Source organism: Oryzias latipes, chromosome 12 (assembly GCF_002234675.1).
Source record: "Oryzias latipes chromosome 12, ASM223467v1".
In the NCBI taxonomy this organism is placed as follows: Eukaryota; Metazoa; Chordata; class Actinopteri; order Beloniformes; family Adrianichthyidae; genus Oryzias; species Oryzias latipes.
This window is the reverse complement of record NC_019870.2, coordinates 20,422,326-20,440,088: the sequence shown is the minus strand read 5'-3', so window position 1 is coordinate 20,440,088 and position 17,763 is coordinate 20,422,326. Positions and strand designations below refer to the sequence as shown.

Genomic DNA, 17,763 nt, shown 5'->3' with positions numbered 1-17,763 from the left:
AGGTCCCCCATTGGTGTTTTGGTTCAGGTCCCCCAGCTGGGACTTGAACTGGGGGCCTTCTTGCTGTAAGGCAAGAGCGCCATCCACTGCACCACCGTGCAGCCCAGTTTAATTACAAAAACTGTTTAATTACGACTTTATTCTTGTAATTTAAAAGTTCTGACTTTTTTCTCGTAAATTTGCCACTTTTTGAGAGGTAATAAAAAAAAAGTTCTTTGTTAACTGGCTCTAAAACTCCATTGTATGGGAGTTAGAGTAGTCACAGTAATGCTAGTTTTAGCTGTATTTTTTCATGTATACTAAACAAGTTTGGGAATTGCAAGTATTGTGAATTTGTTAATGTGGTTAACACTTCTTATGTGGCCAATGTCTAGCGTGTTACAAACAAGTTCTAGAGGTATTGTAAACTCATTTAATAAAGTCTGTCTGACGTACAGATTTATCTCAGACTCTTTTGTCACATTTGATGTGCCTTTTACTTCGGTGTGCCTTTTATGTGACAGAAGGTAAAAAATTGACAGTTTATTGACGGTGTGCCGTATAATCTGGTGCGCCCTACGGTGTGGAAAATATGTTAATGTCAACACGCTACACCAGGGGGAGTCAAACTCATTTTCACGAGGGCCACATCAGCATAGTGGCTGTCCTCAAAGGGCTAGATATAACTCATACATGTAACTAAATGTAATGATAAATAAATGTAACTACTCCTTAATGTTAAATAACTCATTACAGTTGCATAGAAAACATATGTATGCTTGTTACTATAGCATAAATCCTTTTTAATTTGATTCTGTCAGGTTAGGTTAAATGGACAGTGTTTAAGTCCTAATCTATAGTTGCCCAGTCCGATATTTCAAGTCAGATTACCCCTAGATATGAATAAATACTCACCAATTCTATTTGTTATTCTAAGAAATTAAAAACTTTTATGCTCTCGCGGGCCACATAAAATGACATGGAGGGCCACATTTGGCCCGTGGTCTTTGAGTTTGACACATGTGCGCTACAGAAAGAAAAAAAAACAACTAAACCAAACAAAAACCAAGTTATTTATTTTCTGTAAAATTTCAATCTTTTCTGAATAATTTATATTAAATATGACCCTTTTTGGTCTTTTAAATACAGCCAAATCATCTTAACTGTATTTTATATAGAGCTCAATGAATCAAATAAAATAATTCCCAGTATTTGGATTTGAGCAGGGCTGTACGGTGTAGTGGTTAGCACTCTCACCTCACAGCCAGAAGTCTTTGGTTTGAATCCCAGCTGGGACTTTTCTGTGTTTTCCTCGTGCATGTGTTGGTTTTTTCTCCATTTCTCCAGCCACTCCAGTTTCCTCAGTCCAAAAACATGTACCATAGGTTGAATGGTGTCTCTAAATCGCCCCGGAGTTTGAATGTGATCGTATGTGTCGCCCTGCAACAGACGATCTGCTTCAGGTCAGGTGGACCCTCTTTGTCCAAAGGCGGCTTTGGAGACGGACAGATGGATGGATCAAGCCATTGGATATGAATGATTCTTTAGAGAGGATAAATAGAAAGAAACTTCCAGTAGAATCAAAGTCAGTGAGGATGACTGCTGTTATAGGTTGGTTAAAAGGTCACTATTGTGTGCCATAATATGTTGAAATGGGTATGTCAAGTGCACTAACATTTCTCGCTTTTAACTTATTAGTCAAACCGGTGTGTAACATGCGACGTTGCAGTAAATAAAAATAAAGGAAATATTCTTGTCTTTAATATTTTTATTAAATTTATTTGTATAAAGTTGAGCTTGAGCTTTTTAAGAGAATGCACCCTTTTGCACTGATGCACCAGATCTCAAAGATCTTTTCCACAAATGTAAACAATGCCTCGCAAAATTGTTTTTCTGACACATCTGTCAAATCAGTTTTGGATCAATTTTGAAGAAAACATTTCCTCTTTTTCCTTCAGAATGTCTTGATCACTCCCAAATAGGGCCTAAACTGGAGCATAGGCCTTGCAAATGTTTGACAAGAAGTTATGTGTGGTTAAAGTTTAGAGGGTTATTCTAAAACTGAGTGAGGCACACAAGATATGTAGTCATGATATCAACCTGGCTCCAGATTGGCAGCAGCTATCAGTTTGAGTTTTATAGCAGTGAAGCTCATTTTGACTTTTTTCTGCACAAAAAGAAAAAAAACTGTGGATCGTTCTTAAAAATTCCCTTTTCTCTCTCCTTGAATACCTCCGCAGACCGCCCTCTGAATTGAACTGTTTTGGAATGAGAAAGATCCCCGTTTGTCAGAAATCATTGTGAAATGGTCACATTTAATTGTTGAAACCTGTCATTGTATATACATCTATAAAAAAGACCGCAGGTTACGACATTCTACAGCTAATACATACAATATTATCATAATTAAATAATAAACTTTTGTTCAATGTTAAAGTTACATATCATAGTTTACAAAATAGGATCAGGGAGAATTAAGCTGTTATAAATGCCTGAAAAAGTAAAGCCCTATATGCATCTTTTTTTAATCATTATTATTATTTCAAAAGAAAAAAAGGAAATTTAAGCACATCAATATTCCATATATATAACATGATATTAACTGATGATATTGGCTACTGAATGAAAGAAAAACTGCAAAAAGACAAAACTAATCTTTGTAAAGGTCTCAAGATTTTGGCAACAGAGTTGGGTTATTTCAAACCACAGAGCAAAAGAAAAAAGAAAAAAAAATCAAATACACTGTACCTCCTATCAGTGTTGCAATAACCAAACTTGTTACCATCCACATATAATCATAAACAAAAGGGGTGGGGAGAAAAAGTGTTCAGTCTGAGATCCACTTTATTTTCTTTTTCTTTTTTTCTTGTTTTAAAATGTTGTTTACAATTCAGGTCCTTCTTGCCAAACAATACAAGCACAATATAAAGTTTATGGTCTTCTTGGTCTTCTGTTGGTTAGTCCTCGGGATGAGAAACAGCTGCTCCGTCGTAAGAGGGATTCTGAGGCGTCAAGAGTCTGATCCATAATCGTCTTTGTAGAATGGTGCATTTCCACCAACAGGAGCTGCAGGGTTCCCTCAGTTTTATTCCAACGTAGAGTTGGAGGGCGCCATTCACCGCTGACCAGGTCGGATGGGTCGCACTGCACATACAAACTTCAACTCATGTTGAAGGCAGGCACGGGCTCCATGAATCTCAGCAAAACTGCTTTGGAGCCTTTATGTTGTGGGTGCAGATAAGTCTTTGGCTTGATGATTGAGTTAAGGGGGTGGAGGGCTTCTGCAGGCTATATGTGTAAGTGTGTTTGACTTTACAGTTTAGGTAAAAAGAAAAATAGTGGGCAAAAAAACACTGTGAGTTGTTTTTTTAATTGGGAATCCGTTTTCTTCCTCTAAGGAGGAGCTTAAAAAACCAAAATATAAAACACAGTTACTTAAAAGTTGTTGTGGTTCTGTAGAGTTATTCCTGCTGTTGCTTTTGTAAGCCACAATAATGATGATGATGATGCCATTTGTGAAAGATCTCATGAAGGACTTCAACGGTGCATTGAGTCATCGCCATCTGACTTCATTTCTAGGTAATCGTGGTGAGTAACTGCTATGGATAAAAAAAAAGATCAATGCACTGTTCTGGAAACATGTGCAAAATAAAATAAAAAAAACAAACGAAAAAAACAACAACATCAGCCTTCTCCTTATCCTCTTCTTCTTTTTTTCTTCTTAGAAATCCAACATTTACATCTAAAAAAAGAGACAGAAGCAGAATTGAAGCTCTCACAATCAAAAAGAGGCTTTGTTGATGTAAATGCTTCTCTGTTATGTAAACATTTTTCTTGGCTTATCTCTGAATATGGTCAAATACTGTTTTTAAAAGCCAGAAAAAGACTAAACTTGCAATATTCTATACTGCAGGCTTGTGCAAAGATTTAAAACCTTGTTTGCAGACATTCAAGATGTATTATTTAAATTGTTTTATCTTATCTTATTCAATATTTGTTCCATTAGGAGCTAGAATCTAGATATAATTAAATGATTATTGAAATGAGTCAAAAATCATTTGCTCCAAACTCTTGACAATAGAAAAACTTGATTTAAGAGTTAAAAAAACTCAGATAGCTTGATTCGAAAAATGTTCATTATTCTTCATCATTTATATACATTTTCAAGTGCTGAAATTTTATTTGATTTCTAAAGTCAAAAAGAATCACTGTAATTTTTGGTTCAATTTCTTCGATGCTATTTCAAAGTTCAAAAAATTGTGACATGTTAAAATTAAGAATAGGTGTTAGTTTTAAATTTATGAGGATTTATATTGGCCAACTGACGCTAATATCTCAATTTGTTAATTCTGTTCCAAAATGAGCCTTGTTATACTAGTTTTTTGTTACTATAATCAAAATGAACAACAATTCAAGTTAAAGTCCCATACCTTGGTGTGTGACAGCCTATACAGCTTATTTTTAGCCTGTGTCTTTTCGCAATGAATCTGTTACAGTGCTCTTTTTTTTGAGCAAATCTTGTAGTTCAGTGTTATGGAAAAGTCTTTCTGTTAACCATATCCAGTTGTTTTAGGTCTTGGACTGTGATACATGCTCTTAAGTTCAAATGACTTCTTATCAAAAATGACAATTAATAAATTTAGAGCTAGTTTGACATCAACTCAAATTAAATAAGTTGAGTTTGTCTGTACATTGCAAAAGATGTAGCCTTAAATTGGAAAGGAACACAAATCTTATGAAAAAAATCACTAGAAACAGTCATTTTTACTTAACAAATCTTTCAATTATATGAAAATCTAGAAAGGTCTACATAAGCTTTAAAAAAGGAAAAATAATCTAAATAAGGCAACTGTTACAATTATTTCAAATTAATAATCAATGCACATGTGTCAAACTAAGACCCACGGTACATATATGGCCCGCAGTGTACAGACTGGTGACCTGACTGCTGACATCATTTCCGGGTGAGCCTTTTCCAGTGCTAGTCGTGTCTGACTGCTCTTCTCTTGTTTGGTATTGCTTACTCTATAAGGGCTATCTGGTTTAATATTCACATCTAGCACCTTTTAGTAGCGAATACACTACTGTTAAACTGCTTGCTGTTCACCTTTCTCATTTTGCTAGATAAACCACTTTTCTTTACCTAAACACAGTTAGCCTTAGCTTAGAACCTAGCATGGCCACGACTCCTTCCACCTTTCCTCCTTTCTCCTGCTCCATGTGCCATATGTTTAGTGAGGATCCTACCTCCTTTAGTGAAAACAGCGGTAGGTGTGTTAAGTGTAGTCTTGTGTTAGACTTGGAGGCCAGGCTGGAGCAGTTAGAAGCGCGGCTCCGCACAGTGGAAGCTAAGCCGGCTAGCCAGGTCGTTACTCGTAGCTCCCCGTCGCTCCCCTCCTGGGGAGTGGGAGTGCTTCCAGACTCCAGTTGGCTCATCCGTGCTCCAGTTCCTGACCGTTTACCTCGCCTTTGCTCCCGCTTCTACACCTGGCTGTGGATCCTGCCTCTGGCTCATCTCTGGCTCGTCTCTGCTCTGTACCTGACCGTGTACCTCGTCTCTGCTCCTGCTCCTACACCTGGCTGTGGTTCCTGCCTCTGGCTCGACTCGCGCCCCTGACTGTCCCCCCAACCACGGCTGGATGAAGCTCGTCTGCTGGACTTTATATATGTAGTTGTAGATTTAGATAAGTTAATTCTTCTCTAAGAGTTCTGGTAAATCGCCTGTCCATCCTGGGGGAGGATCCCTCCTTCATGTGGGCACCCCTGAGGTTTCTTCGTTTTTTCCGGAATCCGGTTTTTTAGGAGTTTTTCCTTACCGCGAAGGGGGGTCTAAGGGCAGGGATGCCAGTATAGCTTAGTCAGTTTGTTAGTTCATTTTAGTATTTTCCTATTGAACACTTTGTATTTATGATCCTTTTGAGTTCATGTTTACTTCGAAGCCCATCGAGACGACTGTTGTTGTGATTTTGGGCTATACAAATAAAATTGAATTGCATTGAAGTGTAATCATAATTGGCCCGCGAGATCATATTATATGTGCTTTAGAGCTGGCCCGCTGTATATACTGTACCGCTAATACTACAAATCCCACAATGCTTTGCTAGTACGTTGGCATGCAGCCGAAACCGGCTAGAGCTCCTTTTTCTTTTGACAGTCACTTACAGCCATGCTCCAGTCACATCGGACAAAATAATTTCACCCTCCACAAAAATGGCCAATCAAAAGATGGACAACAGGAGCTTTCCAGACAGCTCTGCTAAAATACTAGGTTTTTCTCAGCTCAGAGTCTGACCCCACACATTGATGAACTAGCTTCTAAGAAAAGATTCCTGTTATCTGGCTTAGACCAATGTGCAGAGTAAATCAGAGTGTAGCAAACTGAGATTGAATATATCTATTTCTTCTGCACTTTTTCTATTGCAAGTCATGGTCTGAAATGGTTGAAATGTTGGATTTTTATTGAATGATATTATTATTTTTGGTTCTTTTGTTGTTGGTTTTAAAAAAGATTTAATTCAAAAAGGGACTTAAAAGGAAATAGGGTGAGACATACTTTATGTATTTATTTATTTATGTATTTAAATAAGAAAAGAATGCCATTGATGTTTCTTTTATTTCAAATTTTACTTCTCGTGTTTTTGTAATGTCAACCTTTGGTTGTTCCAGATTCTGTGTTTGCGCAAAACTAAAGTTTGTTTCCATATGAAAAGGTTAAACATTACATATCAGTTGCAGTTAATTTGAGTTTGACACCCCTGATTAATGTTATACAGTCCAATAATGAGTCAAATGATATTGACTACCGTAATTTTAATTATGATTTCCTTATCTTTAGATTCTAGCTCTTAAAGCGTAAAATATATATGATAATATATTGACCTCTGGCACACTAAAGAACATTTTTTTACTTAAACACGTTTCTACTCCGTAGTAAGATTACTTGGTCCTTGTGGATGCTGCCCATTTCATGATGTCAACCTAGAGTCAGCCTCAGCAGCGAATCTGTGTTACGGCTACGAAAACACACAACATCCTTTTTTTTGCCAATCACTGCTTGCTTTGCGGAGAAAGTGGGTGTGTGTGTGTTGACCTGAGGGCGGGGCTGGCAGCACAGACTCTTCCTGGAATGGGCTGTTCTTCACTTTCATACATAGGAATGTGAGAACCCAAACGTTTTTGTGGATTGGGAGGGGCTGCTGCTCAAAGCGCAGGTTTTTAGAGGAATATTCAGTAATGCATAAATTGATCAAAATACCACTTTGGAGCTGTCTTTTTGAGCTTTTAAGTGTATTATAAGTTAGTTTTGGATTTTACAGGCCATTTAATATGACAAAAAATGACCAACTGTGCTAATTTGGAGAAAAGCTTGGAAAGGTGTGGAGCAAGGAGAAGTTAAGACAGTTTAAAACCTGGTTAAATACCTTGAAGTTCTAAAAACAAGGTTATGGTCTGGATCTTTGCAAGTACCAAATAGTTGGCAGTGTAGAGCCACAAAAATCTGTTAAAATATGTTGCACTGCTAAACATACCCTTTATTCTTACCCCATTGGAAGATTTTCTTTAAATAAGAAAAGAAAATCTGCCAGGGGAGACATTTTTTTGTCACTAAAACATGTTTTCTTAAACTAATATTATTTCACTTTAAAAAAACTTTCTTAATACTGTTTTTTCTTGCAAAACAGAAAATAAGATGTTTTTTTAAACAAGGTTTTTTTTTCCTTTCTTAACATTCAGTTTTTGCAGTACATGTTGTTTGTTGTGTGCAGGAGCTCACCATATGAACAGCAACAGCATTCCTAAAAGTAAAGGAGAGAAAAACGTAAAGACCCTGGCAGCTCTGCCCACTGGAGGTTCAGCCTTCTGTGGTGCGTTGGAGGATGGGATGGGAGAGGTTCTGGTCTCTGTAAAAGAAAAGAAAAAAAATTCTGAACATTTTTTAAGTAACTCCACTGGATTTGTGGTGACTTGGTTTGTTTTTCTGCTCTTTGATGGGATTTTTTTTTCTCTTTTTGGTCACACGATCTACAATAGTGCTGTTCCCAAGGGGAAAACAATCAATAAGCTACTTTGATGAATAGACGATGAACGGCGCTCATCATAACGGGAAGAGGGGACGAAAGAGAAAGGAAAATACAGCGAAGAGCAAAATCAATTCTAATCTGCAAGCACAATCAATACAGGACTTGTCAAGGCGGTTATGAGGTGAATCGGCCAAAACGAAGAAAAATAAATAAATAAATAAATAAATCCAATTTATTGTCATGCCGGAGGGAAAAGGTAAGAGGGAGCAGCAGGAGCAAAGTAGATATGAAATATGGTGACAGAAACTGCAGGGGGAAATTGAGGTTAAAAGCCTGAAGTAGATCAGGAAGTGGATTCAAAAAAACTCACTGAAAGCACTTGGTCACACTTTAGAAACATGCAGAAATTTGCATCACCTTCATTTTTATCACACCTTTTTCGTAGAGGACATACACAAATTTCATCTTATTGCAGTGTCACTGGTGTTTGAAGACTACAATGATATATGCTAATTATCACAGCATTATCATTAACAATAATAGTAATAATTTAAAAACTAGTGATTTAAATCTGTGCTTTCACAAATGGACATTATGTGTATGTTTACAGAAAAGTCCGTGTCAAGAAACTTCTGCGCACCAGCAGCCATGGCTCAACTTTTTAATTCTGCACAGAGCAAATTGAGCTGGCAGGAAATCAGGCACTAAATAAGCTTTGAGAATGAAGCCAATTAAACAGAAAAAAACAAAAATAATCTGACTCCATCTGAACCTTTCTCCATAAATTTAACTTTACACAAATTAAGGGAAGGACATTGTTTAAGCAGCACATTTACTTTTAAGAAAAGGCTCAAGAGGCACCTTTTCCACCTGGCTTTTAGCTAATTTTCCTACTAAGTAGTAATATAAACACCTCTTAAACAGCCTGGAGGGAATTTCTCAAAGTATCAAACTCTTCACTTTTACCATGTAAAATGACACCCATCTGGAACAACCCTGACATCCTTATAAACAAAAAATGTTACATTTCCCAGCTTGACTAGCAGGGGGCGTAACACTACTAGAGCACTTAATTATTGAAAGAAGACACCCCAGGAACCACAAGAAAAACATGGAATAAACAACTTCTTGGAATATCAGCAACTTAAATCTATGATTACTAAAAAGTTTAAATACAATGACAATGACCTAAAACTACAAGAACTATTTAATTATTTGATTAATTTTATATAATAATGAATAAAATGCTCTCCAAAATATACAAACTCTTATGCAACCTAGATAATAATATTTCAATTCCAATAACAAAATTGGATGCAGACTTGACTAGCAGCAAAGATCAATGCTTCTGGTCAGAAATTTGTCTAAAAACCTTTAAACAAAAAGTCCAAACTTGCAACTAATCCAAATCCAAAACTCTTCACAGAATTTACTGTACTTGACAGAGAATATTCAAGATGGGTCTCAGTAACTCGGACATTTGTTAGCACTGGGATAGTAATTTACCCGACAGTATGCATGCACTGTGGTTCTGTTCACCTGTGCAGGCTCTATGGCAACAGGTATGTGCTGATGTATCAGTCAGGGTTAATGTTTCAATCACAGCTTCACCCTCACTTTGTGTGCTTGGTGACATGAGTGCCATTGATACAGAGGGAGAGGAGTAATATCTATAATTTGCCTAACTTGTTGTAGACATTTTCTAAGTAAAGTTCTGTGTGTCTATCAACCTACATCACCACCACGTCTCACGCCGGCCTGAAATCCGAACAAGGTTCCGACCCAGGTAGGACAAAGATGGAGAATTTTGAGAAAATTGAAGTTCCTGAGGAAAACAATACATTTAATGGCACTTGGGCAGATTTGTCTGCTTTCAACAACTTTACCAATATGATTAATATGTAATGAGGAATAAGCAAACAACAAAGTCTCAAAAGTGGCAAGGCATTCCAGAATAAACACGCAGCTTTTGCCCAAAAACATCCTGATCCAGATGAGAAAAAAAAGTCGTTTGTTGACAAAAACTATTGGAGAAGCGGATTAACTGCTAGTTAATTACAACATATTTGCTAGTTTTGTGACCTCTCGGGAAATAGGTCTCATCAGAACCCGTTAAATGACAAAGGACACAAAAAATGTGTTATTTCTCACAAACTTTAAAAATGTGTCAAAAATTTACTGGAAACACCGGGTTTTCCAATGGCTGTTGCGGTTCCATGTGTTTCAATTTCTTTGGAAAACTGATCCAGATGGCTCTGGCTAAAGGTTGCAGATACTTGGTCTAGCAGCTGTCCCCAACAGCCTGCAATGCACTTTGGGGGAAGGAGCGACTTGGCAGTGGTCCCCCTGGTTGCCACATGGATTCAGGCCCCTCTCATCTCGGTTTTAATTGCACCTTAGACATGTATGACCCTTGGTAGGGGGTTGCTTGGACATCACTGCGAGCGAGCAGGAGATGTCCTTTCAGTCCCCTACCACAAATTTTAAATGTATCCTTTAGCACACAAACCCTTTACATCACAACAATATACACTCCAACCCTCACACACATGCACACACTCACACACGCACAAAGACACAAACATACACAAGGAAGGTGGGACCTCTGCTCTTTTGTCCCCTACCCCATCCCTGGCGGGGAGAGCCCTTGGCAATGGCAGGACAGCAAGCCTTTAGACTCAGTCAGAAAGAGAACGCAAATGCTGAGAACACATTTCACCCACCTCTGTGCATGACAGCTAATGCTACTTTAAGTTTAATTTGAAATACGTGCGGCCAACAACAAAAGCCAGCCTTTGACGCTCTTAAAATACAGGTACGTGTGGACAATGCAGCAATGTGCCATCTTCTCTTCTCCCGCACCTTGTGCATGCTCAGCGGGGCAGATCAATGCGCATGCACTCCTGGGCTGTTGTGACATCACAACAGCTCATTAATTCAAACAGTTTGTGCGACAGTTTCATTGACAGCGATTTAAAAGGAGAAATACTGAAATGATTTCTTATTACATTTATTCTCTTTCACAAAAAATGCCACATGCACATGTCAAAAACTCAAAAAACATGACTTTAAGAAGTTTAATCAATTTAGAATAAAGATCTTCAATGGTTTTTTTATATCTATTATGATCAAAACATTTCCAACTCTCAGACTGCAGCTCTGCAGACTTCCCTTCGCTCAAAACTGTGGAGGTGAACAGGGGGTCACATTATATTTTCTATGCTCTTTTTATTATGTATTACAGGGGTTCCATTACATTTTAAGCTCATTTGATTATGCATTTACTTGATTCCATTTATATACATGAAGATTGTATTGTGAAATATGCTTTCTTGCTTCAAAATGAATAGTGAAACCTGCATGCCAGATGAGATGTGACGAGGTCAACAGCAGGCTTGTCTGTGATTCCTGGTCTATGTTTTCTTTCTGTGCTGGAGTTTTTATGAAACAGACACCTGCTCATTGCAGACTAGACTTGTATCCTTGAGTGGCACAAAAATATCTTGCACGCACAGAGTCTAATGACGTATTTTATATGTTCACATGTTGCTTTGCTGAACAATAAAAAAAAACTGGCTGGTGAAAATCGGGGAGAGAGTGGAGCCCCAAAATGCCTAACAGGTCATGTTTTTCCACCTCTCCCCTTTTGCAAAAGGTTTGAAAATTCATGCAGACTCTTGTGTGTATTTTCATTTCCCAACTGCAAATTTTATTTTTGGACGTCCTGAACCATCCGAATCGGCGAAGGCCGGACGAGACAGCAACAAGCTACTTTAGAATTAGTAGCTTAATTTAGGTTAGCAAGCGTATCTTACCAAGCTGTGGATTACAAGGGACCTAAAGACTTTGCTGAATGAGAAGAAGAGGGCCTTCAGGTCAGGAGACAGAGAGTGGCTGAGGAGGGTGCAGCACCAGCTGAGGGCCAATTTGAAGGAAAGTAAGAACACCTACAAGGGAAAACTCAATCAAAACAACATGAGAGAGGTGTGGTGTGGCATGAAGGCGATCACAGGATGTGGAGGGAGAAACGGACCATGTGAGGGCCACAGGGAAAGAGCCCAGGCTGCCCCCCCCCTCCTACAACATCCGCACAACCCCCTACCCCTTCCTCATTTACCTTGTGCCCATCGAATCAGACTGAAATCATCCCCCACCCTGCTTTTGGCTGTGACGACCTGCCAGGTGAGGGGACAGCTGAAAAGAAATAACCAACGCAAGGCTTCTGGCCCAGACGTCATCAGTCCCAGGATACTTAGGGCCTTTGCAAACTAGCTATCCTCAGTTTTTTAGTGCCTCTTTAACCCTAGCCTCAGTCTGGAGAGGCTCCAGCCCTCTGGAGAACTGCATATCTAGTTCCTTTTCCCAAGAAGACTGAACAAGCGATGGTGTCCACAGTTCTTCCTGTCCCCAAGAAGACTGCTACAGCTGGCCCAAGTGATTATCTTTCTGTGGCCCTCACGTCTCACGTGGAAAAGGTGTTGGAGCACATTTTGTTGGCCCACCTGGCTTCTGGTGAAACCATCTCTGAACCCACTTCAGTTTGCCTACCGGCCACGCCTGGGGGTGGATGATGCTGTCATTTATTTGCTGCAGCGAGCTCATTCACACCTGGATGGCAGGGGAAACACTGTGAAAGACACATTCTTTGATTTCTCCAGTGCCTTCAACACCATCAACTGGTGACTGGGTGAAAAGCTGCTGCTGATGGGTGTCGGCGGGTCCTTGGTCTCCTAGATCCCTGAGAACTTTTCGAACTGGCCACAGTTACTTTGGTTGGCCAGTGTCCTGTCTGATGTCGTGATGAGTGGTGTGAGAACCCGACAGGGCCATATGCTCTCTCCTTTCCTATTTACCCTGTACACCAGTGACTTCCAGTACCACTTAGTCATGTCATCTTCATAAATTCTCTGATGACTCTTCGGTTGTTGGCTGTATAAATGGTGAGCTGGAGGAGGAAAACAGGCAACTGGTGGATGAATTTGTGAGTTGGGCTGGAGTAAATCACCTGTTGCTCAATGTGGACAAGACCAAAGAGATGGTGACTGATTTCAGAAGGAAACAACAAGCTTCCCAGCCCTTCGGCATGGATATGACAGAGGTGGAGGAGTACAATCTGAGAGTAACCAACAGACTGAGATGGAAGAACAACAGCACAGCTGTACACAAGAAGGCCTGCAGCGGACTTATCCTGAGAAAACTATGGTCCTTCAATGTCTGCAGAAAGATAATCAAAATTTTCTACCGGTCTCGGTGGTCTGCTGGGGGGGCAGCAGCAAAACTGCATTTACATAGACACAAATTATCAGAACAAAAGCCTGATCAGACTAAAAATGTGTCATGTAAGCACACCATTCGAAATACTCCAATCAGACTAATTCAGATTTTCTTCCGATCGAGATAGGCGGGTAATGCCAATTGATGATCCAATCGTGGTGCATGTAACCACTTTATTCCAAACTGTGGGTCATTACTGTACTGGCTTTTAAATCATGCATAGATGCTCTGGCGCTCCAGAGGAGGCTTTGGAGCATGAACGGGACCGGCTGACTGATCCCCACGAGTGAACCAGAGCAGCCCGACTCATGGCATCGTATTTGTAAGCAGGGGAGGGTGCTTTGTTGTGGTGTGCACTCCGGAGGAGGCTTCAGACCACAGTCTGTCCGACTGCTCTGCGTGAGCTAGCTGCCGGACTCCAGAGAACCACGTCTCCCAGGAGAACTAGGTCTCCGAGCAGCTTCAGAACAGTGTGTGAGCTGGCGGAGGCGGAAATGCTGCTCCGCCTTGTACTGAGAAATCATGCAAAAAAATCACATGAATTTCTGTTTCCAATTCTATCTAGAAAAAAAATAATGTTTATTCCCACATATTTACGTGCAGCAAAGATGCACATTGGGGCATTACCCGCATGGATTTTAAGTGCATCCAAGCCTAAATGTTGTTGTTGGCACGTATTAACATAATCCTAACCCTTCTTTCAGGTCTGTACGGCCAAAACAAAGCACTGCCCACACGTATTTAGAGCAAACAGTCACTTAAAAAAAATAATAAAAGCATGTTTAGAAATTATCTCGCCCCACGCCGCAGCTTTGTTTGTTTACAATGAAACTTGCTGTTTCTTCTTATACGGCCATTTCTGGTATTTCAGATAGTTCTGCGAATGTCAATAATCGGAAAATGTTGTTAAGGGCCCATGTATACAATTCAATTTTGCACATGTAACCACAGCGATTGACACAAATTGACCGAACAAACAGATCAGAAAAGCTTGCTCTGTAATCGGATGCATAATGGACACTTTCAAAGCAGTGACGGAGAGGACTTTGAATAAGATTGTATGCATCATGGATAATTCTGAGCAATCTCACCCTCCTCACTTGATGGACAGCATAGCACCTTTTTCAAGAGGCTATGGCAGCTTCACTGCCACACCTTATGATACAGGATATCATTCCAACCTCACTCTATTGGATAATATAATCCATCATCCTTGTGCCATAGATATGATCATTTGATGTTTGTTTTCTAAAAACTCTCTGGATCAGACTAATTGCTTCCCTGATTTTCGCTACTAACTGTTGAGATTTTCTGTGAGCCTTTACACTGTTGCTGCAACAACCTAATTTCCCAGGCTGGGATCAATAAAGTATCCTTATCTTTTAGCTTATCTTCAACTAGAGTGAGGAGAGCCTAAATAACTTGCAGCTAACATAAATCTGCAGAAAATTACAGCTGTTTCTGTTCATTGCCAGTTATCTTCAGCATGGCTCTACAAATAAAAATACCACAGCTTTTTTAAAACAAGTCTATTGCTTAAGCTTCAGGCAGCATTTACACAGGGAAGATGTTTACCTCCCAGTCTGCAGCCTCTTTTTCTTTTTGGGTAAAGCATACGATTTCTTGCAATTAGTTGCACTGTCTGACAGTCTGGTAACATCAGAGAGAACTAGCCAGGTGTAAAATAACCAAAGAAAAAGAAACTAGTGCATATTTTACACCTGTAGAAGCTCTGTGCATTTAAATGCAATGCAATAAAATGTTGTGCTTCCGTTGAGGAAAATAAAAATTATGCAGAAATAATCTGCCAGTGACAAGAAGATAGACAATTATGGTGCATGTCAGGGAGGAACAAGCTAGTTGAGGACAAGACAACAATCGGTGAAGGAAGAACTCATGAACAACCGTGACAGGGAAGCTTTCTTATAAGGGGCGAGCAGGAGGAAAGCAGCAGTAAGGACAGAAACAAAAATTGAAAATGCTATGAGACTTTGTTTAGGCATAGATTTGCTCGACACCAAATTTCTCCATGAGTTGACACATCCCATTACAAGACTGTATTTAAGTATTTCCCTAGACTAAAAGCAGGGTTTGAACACTTTTTTAGCAATGGTTTTCCGTGACTTTTAAAAAAACTTTTCCATAGCCTTTCACAGAATTTCCAAAACCAAAAGTAAACACATTCCAGGCAGACCATGTAGTTGGTGCTGCTAAATCAAACCAAGACACATATTAACCCTTGTGCTATCCTAGGCACTTTAACGTTGGGAGTTGGGTCATCTAGACCCACTAGACAGTGCGCTGAACCTTTTTTCTTCAATGATTTGTGATCTTCACTGGTGTCCATGGATTACATGAAATCTTTCCACCTTTATCCGCCTTTGTCATGGTGGGAATATGTCAAAGTAAGGGTGGGGTCATCTAAAATACCACAAGGGGTAATTCATCCAAGTTTTTCTATAGCCTTTAAAATTGCAGTCGACGTATCAACGGATGTTTCTGTTGGTATGGAGAAAACTGTAGTAAAGTATGGAAGCATTACTGCATTCAATTTAAAAAAACAAACAAAAAACACGGGTGATCTTCGATCTAATATTTTTCGTGATGTTTGTTTTAATATTTTTAGGAATTCATTGATTCTTGAGAGTCAGGACAAAAGACCTTCAGAAAAACTGAATCTGTTCTATTTCATTTTCAAAAATATCTTTTGATTTTCCTGATATTTATTGTTTTATACATTTTAAACCCTCATCTTTAATATGATATCAATGTTTTCACAATTACAAAGACTAAATGTTCTATAATGCTGGTGACTATTGTGACCTAATGCCAAGGACAACAGAGATCAAATGGGACATCTGATCACTAGTCATACATTTGAGCAAATATATCATAAAAAAGTAATTATCTAGGCTAAAACATAACACCAGTATTCAAAATTCCTTTAAATTTGACATAGTAAGTCAATCCATTTTAAATGGATGATTTTTATCCATAAAAAATACTTTTTACAAAGGACGTGTTTTGTCCCAACTCTTCAGAATCAGTGAACTGCAAAAGCAAAAAACTACAAACTTACTTAACTCATCTGCTCATGAAAACTATAAGATGAGTTGCAAATAAAATTTGAAAAGCCACAATGTGTCCATTTCATTCACAGGATCGGAAGATTGCCTTCCTATGTGTCAAAGTGTCCTTAGGCAAGACACTGAACCCCACCTTGCCTCTGGTAGAAGGTTGGTGCCAGTGTCCGGCAGCAGTGATGCCATCAGTGTGTGAATGTGTGTGTGAATAGGATTCTGACTGTAAAGAGCTTTGGGCCTTTGAGGAAGGTAGAAAGCGTTATACAAGTATACAGCATTTCTGATATTCACAAGTTCTGGCTGTAAAAATGGCTTTATCCATGTATTAAAATTAGCAATATTTTCTGTATTGATCTTTGTGTTTCATAGATTCTTTTTTTGATCAAAACCTTTTTAATGGCAGTAAATCTTTCAGTGACATAAATGTAGAGCACTAATGAGGCAAACGGAGCTGTTGAGATGAGATAAAATAAAAATTGGTGCAGATATGACATCTCTCTGTCACCTTTCAGCTACAGCATTACAACATTGGTGAATGTTGTGATTTACAGCACAGTGAGTGGAGTATCTCCTGGCAATAATTCAACTGAACTGTTGCCACGGTGAGGCTGTTAGTGGGAGAGACAGAGTCAATGTAACTAATATGAACTGACTCAACTGTGCTTCCATTAATCCAAACTGTCCTCCTGTAAACAGGCAACATGGTATAAAACATAAATGGCAGGTTATCTTTCACTCCCTCTACATTGCTGCACTCACAAGTCAATCGACAATTTTCATTGCGTTGTATTTACCTTGGATTTTCTCAGTAGTCATGAAGCTCATGAGGTGTAGCTTTTGACAGAAATAATTCACACACATTTTGTGCTAAAAAGCAAATTAGCATGTGTGACTGGATTTTTCAATAGTGTGTCTAAAAAAATCCACCGGTTTGCCCAGCAATTCTGTGGGGGAAAAAAAGCATAATTGCAGCAACTCTGAAAGTCTCATTCCTGTATGTGTGCAGGTGTGACACACCTTGAATAATAATGGTTGTTTTTGGGAATCTACATTTGAGTTGTTCAGATTGGGTCCGTGCAGACGCTCCCTCTGCACACGTGCCGGACATGTGCATGTGACAGCTCGGCTTGTTTACAGCGGGACTCATTTGCTCTTCTGGTATTTTAGAGAGTACTGCGCATGCCCAAATGATTTATTCCGACCTAAAGTGTGGCCCATGGAGAATTATTTATAATCGGAAAGAAGTTTGCACATGTAACCGCGGCTAATGAAACAGTCGCAAAGACGCTCTGTTTGAAATTAATGACCTGTTGTGATGTCATAATGGCCAAGAGCTGATGTGTTCTCCGCATCTGTGCTCCCTCTCTGACCGAGTTTGAGAGCTTGCTGTCCTGCATTAATCAGAT

The 17,763-nt window shown here is 39.2% G+C and overlaps 1 protein-coding gene across 3 annotated transcripts in view; it reads right to left on the bottom strand.

Annotated features, from left to right (window-relative positions):
- Window positions 1-1,750: 1,750 nt before the first annotated feature.
- Window positions 1,751-17,763, bottom strand: part of cntfr (ciliary neurotrophic factor receptor) — a 308,603-nt gene continuing 292,590 nt past the window's right edge. For all 3 annotated transcript variants that reach the window (XM_023961135.1, XM_023961133.1, XM_023961134.1), the window contains 2 exons: window positions 7,754-7,880; window positions 1,751-3,721 (listed from right to left, as the gene is read on the bottom strand). In XM_023961135.1, the coding sequence (XP_023816903.1) occupies window position 3,721; window positions 7,754-7,880 (128 nt within the window). In that variant the 3' untranslated portion in view covers window positions 1,751-3,720. The remainder of the gene's footprint in view (window positions 3,722-7,753; window positions 7,881-17,763) is intronic.